Source organism: Dioscorea cayenensis, chromosome 11 (genome assembly GCF_009730915.1).
Source record: "Dioscorea cayenensis subsp. rotundata cultivar TDr96_F1 chromosome 11, TDr96_F1_v2_PseudoChromosome.rev07_lg8_w22 25.fasta, whole genome shotgun sequence".
Classification (NCBI taxonomy): domain Eukaryota; kingdom Viridiplantae; phylum Streptophyta; class Magnoliopsida; order Dioscoreales; family Dioscoreaceae; genus Dioscorea; species Dioscorea cayenensis.
In genome coordinates, this window is record NC_052481.1 from 19,974,677 (window position 1) to 19,985,323 (window position 10,647).

Below are 10,647 nucleotides of genomic sequence, written 5' to 3' on the forward strand. Positions count from 1 at the left end.
AACTATATGTCAAAGGCATCTGTATCACTGAAAATTTATCATATGATTCATGCCCAAAAAGAGTCTCGAGATCGAGTGGCGTGGCAACTACTGCTGTAGCCCTTATTTAGTTGATTATCTCTAATACAAAAAAAAGGTCCAATGTAACTCATGCACACTCACCTGATGAAGGTACAAAGGCGTGGCAACTACTGCTGTAGCCCTTATTTAGTTGATTCCAACTTTTTTTTTAATGATAAAAATGTCAAAAATTCTCTGTCAACATATGCATGACACATTGTTCGCCAAATTGACAATTCTATTTCACATGCTGATAGAACTTTCTAATATCAAATCATCAAAAATAGACCAAAATCGCTCGGGTGACCACTCAGTGAAAAAATTAAAGTTCGGTAAACATTTTGATTTAAATTGAAGTCTGAACCCCAAAATAAAAATGGACCATAATTTGGGGTATTATCAAAATAATACCAGCACAAAAACAATACTCTTAATTTTTTCTTGAAAAAAAACAAACTAATAATAATAACATTAACAAATTAAAACAAATCATATTCCAATAAAAAAGAAACATTAAGATTGTTGGTTATACAATAAATAATCGAGCAGATTATTAGCCTGCACCGTCAAGAACCTAAGGCACATGGGTGGTTCATGGTGGTACATGCTCAACAAAGCCGCTGGAATCAACCATATAGACTCACCACACATCATCCCAGAAGCCATGACAGGCACAAACATCGCAGCCCCCTGTGGATTCATCTTCTCCCACCTATACCTTATGATGCTCCCAATGCACATACTTACTGTGAAGAACCCCCCTAAATAGAATGGAATTGCCATTCCAATAGGACTTGGAATGTACTTATAAAACCACCATTTCTTTCTCTTTGCCCCTTCCCTCATTGCATTGATCAAAACTGCACCAAAAAAGAACACCACACATAAGCTTATGCAGTTCTTGGGAAGCTTTGATAAACCATCGGTGCTAAGTAGTGCCATGGCTCGGTAGACTTTTGCGTACGGTGCTGAGTATAAGGACCCTTCCTTACCGAGATGCATCGATTTGTTTATAAACCAAAATATTACTGGTGCCATTATGCATCCCATTATTGTCCCGATAAATTGGCTTATAAACATTGATCTAGGCGACGATAAGGTTAGATAACCAGTTTTGAGATCTTGAATGAGATCCGAGGCAGAATTTGATATTGTCATCACTATACCGCATGCTACTAAGCCTACAATGACACCACCGGCTTTAGCACCAACCCATGCAGAGAAGATCATGATGGCGAACTTGCCGTAGGTTGGTGCTAGAGACCAATTGGTGACACCGCAACCGTATGCATTGCAAAAACCGAGCAATGGCGCCATTAGGTATGCCGCAAGAATGTGGTGCGGCATGAGCTGGGGGAAAATATTAGGCAAGCCGAAGATAGAAATAGTGAAGCAAAGAAGATAGCCTCCAACGGCGAATGTGGTCGGGATTTGCTCTTGAAGGAAGTGGTTGGTACGGAGACGCTCTTCGTTAGTTACCGCATTGAGATCGCTAGTACTAGTTTCCAAGGTTGACATGAATCCTCTTTGTTTGCGTTTAGCACGAAGATTGTGTAGACTTCGTAGGAGGACTTCGACGAGATGGTAGAAGCCATCGCCGAGGATGACGGCAATCGATATGAATATCTTGTAGCCGAATGCACCTTGAAAGCTTGAGGCATCTAGCTTTGCAGGGTACCAAAGACCCTCCTTGGTCTTGATATAAGGCCATAGGAATCCCCATGAGATTATGGCTCCCAAGAGTAAGGAGAAGTTAACTAGATGAGAGCAAATCATCCCCACAGCAATGTTTGACAGTGAAAAATCAAAGTAAAACCTGTTTTGAAATCAAATGCTGTAGTTATAAAATACTTCAAGAAAACCAAAATATAAAATAACAATTAATACAATGATTATAAGTGAAGACACTGAAGAGTAAACCTTTTCAAGTAGGCTGAAGTGCCAAACAAAGGGAAGCTAGACCAACCACAATTAGGACCACCAGTGAATAACCAACTATATGCAGCCCAGAAGAAGCTACCCGTGAATGATTTCAACATAAGCCTTACTTGCTTCCTGATCAGTTTCATAATTTTTGTTTTGAAAATTATTTAAAAAAAACAGTCAATGCTATATCAAGATAATTCATTCATTCATTAATTCATTAATTTAAACTTGAATTTCCTGCTTGTACCTTGCTAGCAAGGCTCCTTGAGGAGTGTGGAAGTTGTTGATAAGGTGAGCTACGGCTGAGCCTGTTGGGTATGTTAGCCTATGTTGTATGATTGTCATCTGAGAAACAAAATAAAGATCATATACTTTCAATTCTATGAAATTAAATTTTTTTTTTCTTGTTTGTGTCATGAAGGATGTGCTTCAAATAGTTACCTTTTATGTTTTGTGTATATATATATATTTTGGATAAATTTTTGTATATTTTTTAATAAAGTTTTTAAATTTAAGCACATATGATTTATTTAATTTTATTAAAAAAATAAAATGATAAAAAAAAAAATTAAACTAGTGTTTTAATTGGATGGAGTAACATTGATAAAGGTTCAAGAGAATAATGTTTCATTTCATACCTTTGCTATAGGTGAAATGGTGAACAAGCCAGTGAAGCTAACCATGAAAAGAAAAGGGATCATCCATGACTCTGAAGGATCTTTGGTACTATTCTCTTTAGCCGGGTCACGTATTTCATTTGCCACTTGACTGCTCATCGCCAAAATATAACTCCCAAAACCCCCTTTAACAAATGAATTTAAAAACATAACAGTTTAGGTTTTCCTTTTTTTTATATAAAAAAACATATATACAGTTAATTAAAGGGCAAAATATCTAAATAGTCACTTAATTATTCAGGTATTCGAGTCACCAAATTATAAAAAAAATTAATTTGGTTGTTGACACCTACATCTTTAATTGTGGGTTGACGCGGTGGTCAATGTCACCCGTTTTTGGCCACATTGATGATACATGTCATTTATTTTCAGGCTAAGTTGGCATGATCATGTTGAGTGACTTGGCATTCCATGTCTTGTCATTAGCTACATGAAAGTATTGGTGGGGAAAATGTTGTTTTTAGTTATCACATGAAAGTGCTATCGTGACGAGAATATGGGTGACATATACTACCACTTCGCCAATCGGTTAATGACACAAGCACCAGTGAAACAATTTATTGTAATTCGAAAATTGACCCAATTAAATTTTTTTATAATTTGGTAACACAAATAAAAAAAACCCTAAATAATTGGATGATTATCTGGATATTTTACCCTTAATTAGAACATTATATACAATACTACGAGAATTAAACAATACCGCTGAAGCCAATGCTGGTACAGGCGACGATGCATGTCTGAATGATTGTATTCTCTTGTCGAGTAAAAGGGGTCCTAGATAAGCCAGTAGCCTCAAGAACCCTAGTCCATGACTTAACCAAGAAAAAACCTAGCAGGCCTGCAACGATGTTGAATGCAGGGACAATGCCGGTGGTGATGCTGAGCCTAAGAATAATGATGGTCAAGAATGTGCCCACCAACAGGCTCACAATGAATGCCCTTACCGTCAATTGCTCTGTCCATTTTGGTACCTTGTCACTTTGGAGCATTTGATCCACTGATAAATTATCAGGTTCGATGCCATTCGGATGGTCCGGCCAATGATCTCCATCTCGAACACGTTCCAACATTTTCTTTCCTTTTTTTTAGATGTTTTTATTTTTTAATCTAAAAGAGAAGAAATTAAGGAGAGAGGGAAAGAGGGGGGTTTGAGTTATGGGTGGAGATTGATGCATGGTTGGCTTATTATAGTAAATATGCTTAGGTTTTATGGACCACGAGAGACACGGAAGACCACCCACCTTTGTGGTTTCTTACCTGACCTTCTAATTTTTATTATTATTATAAAAATAGTTAAATAACTATATTATTGAAAAGAAAACCTGAACAGATAAATCCAGAACCAGATAAATTACTCCAAATGATTTTATGTAAATATATTTTGGTTTATGATTTGAAAAAATGTTTATATTTGTAAAACTCTTGGCATTGCACCTATTTTTTCTTAATTTATATCTTGATTGGAGATGAAATATAATAACTACAATATGTCACGTTGAGGGTTCTGGAATATTCCCCATTCCTGTTTTTTCAGTTTCTTTTTCAACTATGGAAGAATCAGGTAGAGTATCAAGTATCTGAACATCTCCCAGATCGGAGGAATGCAAAACATGTTCAGATTGGTTAAAAAAAATTTCTTCTAGAAAATGATCATCATCTGCAATTTCATCCTCTAAAAGATCCTCATCTTCGCCCTAGTCAAGCAGTTCTTCATCAAAGGGATCATCTAATGGGATGTTCTGGGGTGATGGATCTTGAGAGTAAAATTTATCAAAGTGGATACTTGGAATCAAGGTCTATCCACCATGAATGAAGATCCATTTATATCCATCTGGAATTGGAATTGTCGGGGGAAGAAGTTTCAAATGGGTTGATAAGGTCCCCTGCTTTGGTGAAGATGTTGAGGTAGATTGTGGGACTTCCTTACTTAAAGAAGAGGAAACATTACATGGAAAAGAGGTTTCAGAAACAAGTTCTGAATTACATGTTTTTAAAGGCTCAATATTAGGAGAATTAGAGATATTTTGATTAGAAGTAGAAATATTGAGCTTATCTCGATCGAGGCAACAAATCCTCAAAGGATGAAGAAATGAAATCTGGAGGTTGCTTATCTTGAGGCAATAAGTCTTCGTTTGAAGGAGGATCTGAATCATGCCTATATCGAGGCGAATTCTCCAAAATAGAAGAGGAAATGGAGATAAGTGGGGGGTGTCTATCTCGAGACATTTGATCCAAGCTATTGAGGGAGATGGGGACAACTCGAGGAATAGATCTATCAGATTTATTCCCATCTCAAGGCTTAATCAGAGAGTCAATTGAAGTGGTGTGATTTGAAATTTTGCAGAAATCCGGGGCAGTTTGATCTCGAGGCATGAAAGACGTATGCATGGTGCCAAGATAAGCTTCAGAATCACCATCTCGAGGCAAGATGATGGTTATTGAGTGACCGGCCAACACGTTCCTACTGCATGGCATTAGTTTGTCCCCTTCCTCGGTTTTTCTCGCGAGAAACCGACTGAATCTGGGGAGCTCCGGCCAACGGCCGAGCGCCGGGAAGCAAAGAAGCTTCTGCATGAATTCCACTGACGTCGATTCTCGTCGAATGGCCGAGACTGGAGCTACGCTCAACAGTCTCACCGGAATTATCATCGACAAGAGATCGAGAGATAGGTTCTTTTCCTTTGTCTGCCTTGGAGATGTGGTGAGTGCTGCGAGGTGGTGGAGCAGGTGGGGAAGTATTAGCAGCAACTGAAGATGTCTGAGAAGGTTTATGGATCACCGGGCCCTACACCACCTTAGAACGAAGCACTGGAACACCGTCATCCTCCAACTTAACTTTGAAGCTCCGAACACCCACATCCATTGTGATTTCCAGTAGAAAGCTAACCGGTGATTTGAGTTTAACCAGTGATCTCAGGTGCTCCAAAGTGATATGCTCTTTCTTTTGCACACAAATTAGATCTTCGATCGGCCGGAGAATTTCAACAATTGAATCCCAGTAGCAATAGAGAGGAAGGTTGGACATTCTGATCCAATTATAATTCCCAGCGGCGACTGCATGTGATCGAAATTCAGCCGTCCAGTGGGAGAGGCTAACTTTACAATTGCCAAGGTTTGAGTTCAGAGTTAATGAGCTTCTCTTGACCATCGTCGCTGCAGCTCTTGCCCGAAGCCATTGTGAGGATGAAGTCATTTTCAAAGGGGGTAATGTGCTCACATTGATCAGTGTTTAGACTTTGGGGAAGGGAAGCATGTAACTTATAATCTGTAAAAATATATTCATGCCAAACAAATTATATGTGATAGAGGCATTCATAAAATTTTAAGACAATTGAGTGAAAATTTATACTTATGATTGGATTGTGTAGTTGGTTTAAAAAAAATTGTATAAGTTTAATAACCTAAATTATATATATATATATATATATATATATATACACATACACAAAATTTTAAATCGGACTGAGTATGTATATTGAAATAACCCAGTACGAAATGCTATGGTTTGTTTTTTTTTATTACATCTATATATTGGGCATTATTCAAATATTATAGGTAAATGAAAACCATTATTTTTTGTCATAAAAGTTAACAATAGCAAATGTTTTGTTTTATTTATATTTGAATATTTTTCATATGAGGCCACTACTACCATTGCACTTAAGTGTTGATCACTTGAATTGGGTTTTATTTTGAAATAAATAATATATATATATATATATATATGAGTCGTATTTAGTAAAGCATGTAGATTTTGATACCCACCTTCGTCGTGACTGTTGGATTCAAATCCAACGGTTTTGATTTTCACCGTTACAGTCATAAAAAATTTTTATTCAATATTACTGTACTTATAAATAGTAATACAATACCTACAGTTTAACTAAAAACCCAATATAAAACACCACACTCTTCAATACAACAATACACATTTTTTATCGCTCACTTAATTGTTCCTCTTCTCACTTCTTCCTATCTCTCTCGTCTTTTTTGTTTCTCTTCTGTTTGTAAGTCTAGGGACATTCTACGTAGGTCCTCAAATTACATATTCTATATATATATATATATATATATATATATATATCTTAAGGTTAATAGAAAGAATTATAGAATTATATAAAGGAAGAGTGAAAAGAGGAGATTTACTAATAGTGGAGAATACAAAAAGATAACTGAACTATAACATATAACATGAGGTAGCGACATCCTGTACATAGACGCAAACTATAACACAATCTACGCGATTAACCAGTTCCTTAAGAGGTAATAGCTAGCTCTCTAGGTTTCATTTCATTGAATTGACCAAATCCTCAAAGTTGATATTTATTTTTACTGGAAATGAACAAAAAGTCCCTCCAAAAGTTCGGTATTCACAGAAACACCCTTCTAGTTTGAATATTCACAGTTCATCCCTCCTTTTCCGTACATATGAATATTTGGTCCTTGCTATTGCTAACTCCGTGAATTTTGAGGAGAAAAGACCGAAATGCCCCGCCAGTTACATCAATGATGTGTTCTCTCTCCACGTTGGGAAGTGGCGGGTTAAGGGACCATGAATCCCGAGAGGGGAGTGTTGGTTCCTGTGCGCGCCTTCTCTCAGTTGCCCCTTCACATTCTGAGACTTGCCCCTTTAGATGCTGAGAGTTACACACATTGAAGCCCTGTGTTCAACTGAAGGTATTGAGATTTGAGAAGATGTTTGCCAGAGCTTTCCCGAGTCTTCATTGTTGTTTCCTTGACACCATCTCCATACTCTTGAATCAGCGAACCTAAAGGTATTAATGGAAGATTGTAGGGTTGTTTACATCGCTATTTTGGGTTTCTAGGGTTTTGTAATTGAAGTTTTTTTAATTTTTATTTGTTGTGTATGATCCAGGCTTAAATTTGGAAAGTTGTCATTCTTTCTCGAATGGAAGATGATGTTTATAAACGTTTGGTTTTAGTTTTAGCTTTGCCTTTTTTTTGTCTACGTTGTTTACCCCTTAAATTAATCGGTTTTCATTTAAATAAATGTGTTTCCACTTATAATTTCTAGTTTCCACTTAAATATTATTGACAGATCTTTAATCCTTCTTGGTGAAGGTATTGGACATATGGCAATCAACCTTGTAAATGGCAGGTGTTATTTGGTCTCTATAGCAGAAACGATTGCTGAGTTAAGACAAAACATGAGTTCTAGGCATTTAGAAATCATCCGGAGTACTCATTTCGCATCGTTAATGGAATTTGAACCTGTAATACAAGAGAGGGGATTGCTCGATGCTCTGTTGCAGAGATACGATGAGCGCTCCCAAAAATTTAAAATTGGTGAGAGCTTGTTGACGTTTAGGGCCGAAGATGTATCCATTATTCTTGGTCTCAGATGCGATGGGGACGCTGTAGTTTTCAAAAAGAGAAAGCCACATTCAGAATTTGAAGAAAAATATTTCTCGAAAACCTATGAAAGACATAGGGAAGATATCAAAAAAACTCTTAGCACACTAGTCCGGAAGAGGGGAGAAGAAGAAAACTTTGTGAAGATATTGTTGGTATCCATCATGGGGACCATGCTGTTCCCGAACTCATCATGTTCTATTCCCAATTGGCTTGTAGACTATGTAGACTATCTTCCCGCAATGCGACGCTATGCATGGGCTCAAGCCACACATAAGTGGCTTATGGATGACATCCCGCAAACGGCCGCCAGAGTTCAAGCAAGATGCTCTGGTGAGAAGACAAACACTGGCTACTTGCGAGGATGTGTTGTCGCTCTAAATATTTGGTTCTACGAAGTAACTGGCACCGGCAAGAAGGTGCGATTTGGTAAGACTCCCAGATCCTGTGTTACGGGGTGAACAGTTTCAAGAAGCAAGCATCCATCGGTTTATTGCTATCATCAGTCGAGGGGAAAGAGGTATTTAGTTTACACTTAACTTATTTAGTATCCTCTTAATAATTTTCTTTTCCGATTTAAATGTTTAGTTTACACTTAACATATTTAGTTTCCGCTTAAGTTTTCTAGCTTTCACTTGCACAAAAATGTTTTCAATTAACTTTTAGGTTTTGCACTTAAAATATAATTTTTTTCGCTTAATAGATTAGTGTTTACGGTTAAAATATGAAGTTTAGGCTTAATTTATTAAGGTTCCAATTAAGAATTAATTTTGATTGTTGTTTTAAGTTTTTCGTTTGAGTATCATTGTTTACCTTGACTGTATGTCATTTCCACATTACAGTTTTCCGCCCTCGCCCCGGCTAATGCCGAAGAAGAAGCTCTCGTCAGGACAAGCCACCGTGGAGAAGAAGTGGCTAGCACAATACGTCTTCGCGCAAAATCTGGGGAGAAATCCACAGGGAAACGTGGACGGTCTCCCTCACCACCGAGGAGCCCAGGTCGACGTGGTTCTGTTTCTATTAATCCACCGAGGGGGGTAATTGATGAAAACATTGGGTTATGTTTCCTGATAGTTTTGAGAAGTTGTCCGAAATTGTTGGTGGGCTTCAAACCAGAGTTGAAGTAATTGAGGGTCGTGACCCTTCCAATGTCGCACCGATAACTGACGACACCAAGGATTTGCCGCCGAAACAAGCGGCCAGCAAAAGATCTCGAGTGAAGAAGGTTGCCTGTAGGCGAAGACAACCATTGCCTATTCCCGTATCTAATATTTCTGATTATGCTCCTCTCAAGCCAGTTACACGACAATCTACAAGGTTTGCGATTTTGTAAGCCGATTGCCGACCAGAAGAGCGGCCTCCAAAAATTGCCCGAAAGGGCAAAGTCAAGACAAACTCAACTCTCTCGTCACCGAGTTCGTCTTTCGGTCCCACAGCACCATCCCCACGCCCTTCTCTCTCAGCACTAGCCAAGCAATCCCCACCCGCTTCCCCCTCCGCACTCGATCCGTCATCCCCACTCCTTCCCTCCTCCGCAACCAACAAGCAATCCCTACCCGCTTCCCCCTCAGCACCCGATCTGTCATTCCCACTCCCTTCGCCCTCCGGACTCGCGCCATCTTCCCCAATCCCCTCCCCCTCCAGATCCGTGCAACCTTCCTCCATCCCTTCCCACTCCGGACCGGTGCCATCTTGTCCACTTCCTTCCTTCTTCGAACCGACGAAGCCATCTCCACCCATTGTACCACCAGTCGACGTCCCCGAAAATGTCAGCGTCGAGTCTATAATCGAATCACTAACATCCTTGAGAAATGATCTACCCCCTTCGTTAGATGAGAAGTTAGGAAATGTGGAGGACATCCACACTGACTCCCCGAATCCAAAACTGTCTCCGTCGACAGACGCGAAACCATCAACTGACACTACTGATGAAGCGTTAGTTGTCATCCCAAAACCAATACCGGAGACGTCATCAATTGACGAACAGGTAGTGGTACTGACCGAACAAGTTACTCAAACTTTTAGGGTACCACGGAACAAACGTCCTGCCGGATTTATGAGATTAAATAAAGTCGAACAACTGACAATCAGCCACTTTCTAAACTGTCTGATGGACATGTAAGCATCCTGTTTATACTTTTATTGTCTTCACTTCACTTAAGTTTTAATGTTTACACTTAATTTTAATGTTTTACACTTACGTTTTAGTTATTCCAATTAAACTTACATATTTCCACATAAGTGTTAATGTTTCCACTTAAGTTCCAAATTTGCCTCTTAACTTCAAAGTTTTCCAATTAAACTTATATGTTTCCGCATAAGTTTTAATGTTTCCACGTAAGTTTCAATATTTTCCTCTTAACTATAAATGTTTCCACTTAAGTTAAAAAATTTCCGCTTAATTTACAATGTTACGCTCAATTTTGGTGCTTTGATCCGGTAGGACTTATGTTTGGAAGAACGATGTGTCATACACCACTCGGGCGCGTGTCTACTCTCTGTTGGAAGAGAAGGAAATGGTCGTTGATGATGTGGTGGGCGTATATATATTGATAATCATAGAACAGATGAAATAGCGAACCGTACCCTTACAATATACGCGCAGCAA

General features: G+C 38.6%; 1 protein-coding gene across 1 annotated transcript; it reads right to left on the reverse strand.

The window, feature by feature from the left end:
- Positions 1–573: 573 nt before the first annotated feature.
- Positions 574–3,736, reverse strand: LOC120271719 (probable metal-nicotianamine transporter YSL8). Its single transcript, XM_039278398.1, has 5 exons — positions 3,367–3,736; positions 2,625–2,788; positions 2,234–2,331; positions 1,981–2,115; positions 574–1,876 (listed from the first exon to the last, which is right to left on the reverse strand). Exons 1-5 carry the CDS (start codon positions 3,734–3,736, stop codon positions 574–576), a joined length of 2,070 nt encoding a protein of 689 aa, XP_039134332.1.
- Between the last annotated feature and the right edge of the window lie 6,911 nt (positions 3,737–10,647).

What these genes read in the sequence shown, in the direction of transcription:
- LOC120271719 (XM_039278398.1), bottom strand. Translation starts at nt 3,736, where the DNA reads ATGTTGGAACGTGTTCGAGATGGAGATCATTGGCCGGACCATCCGAAT. An exon ending in CAAGGAGCCTTGCTAGCAAG is followed by an intron (nt 2,116 to 2,233) that starts GTACAAGCAGGA and finishes GAAACTGATCAG; the next exon opens with GAAGCAAGTAAGGCTTATGT. An exon ending in ACTTCAGCCTACTTGAAAAG is followed by an intron (nt 1,877 to 1,980) that starts GTTTACTCTTCA and finishes ATTTCAAAACAG; the next exon opens with GTTTTACTTTGATTTTTCAC.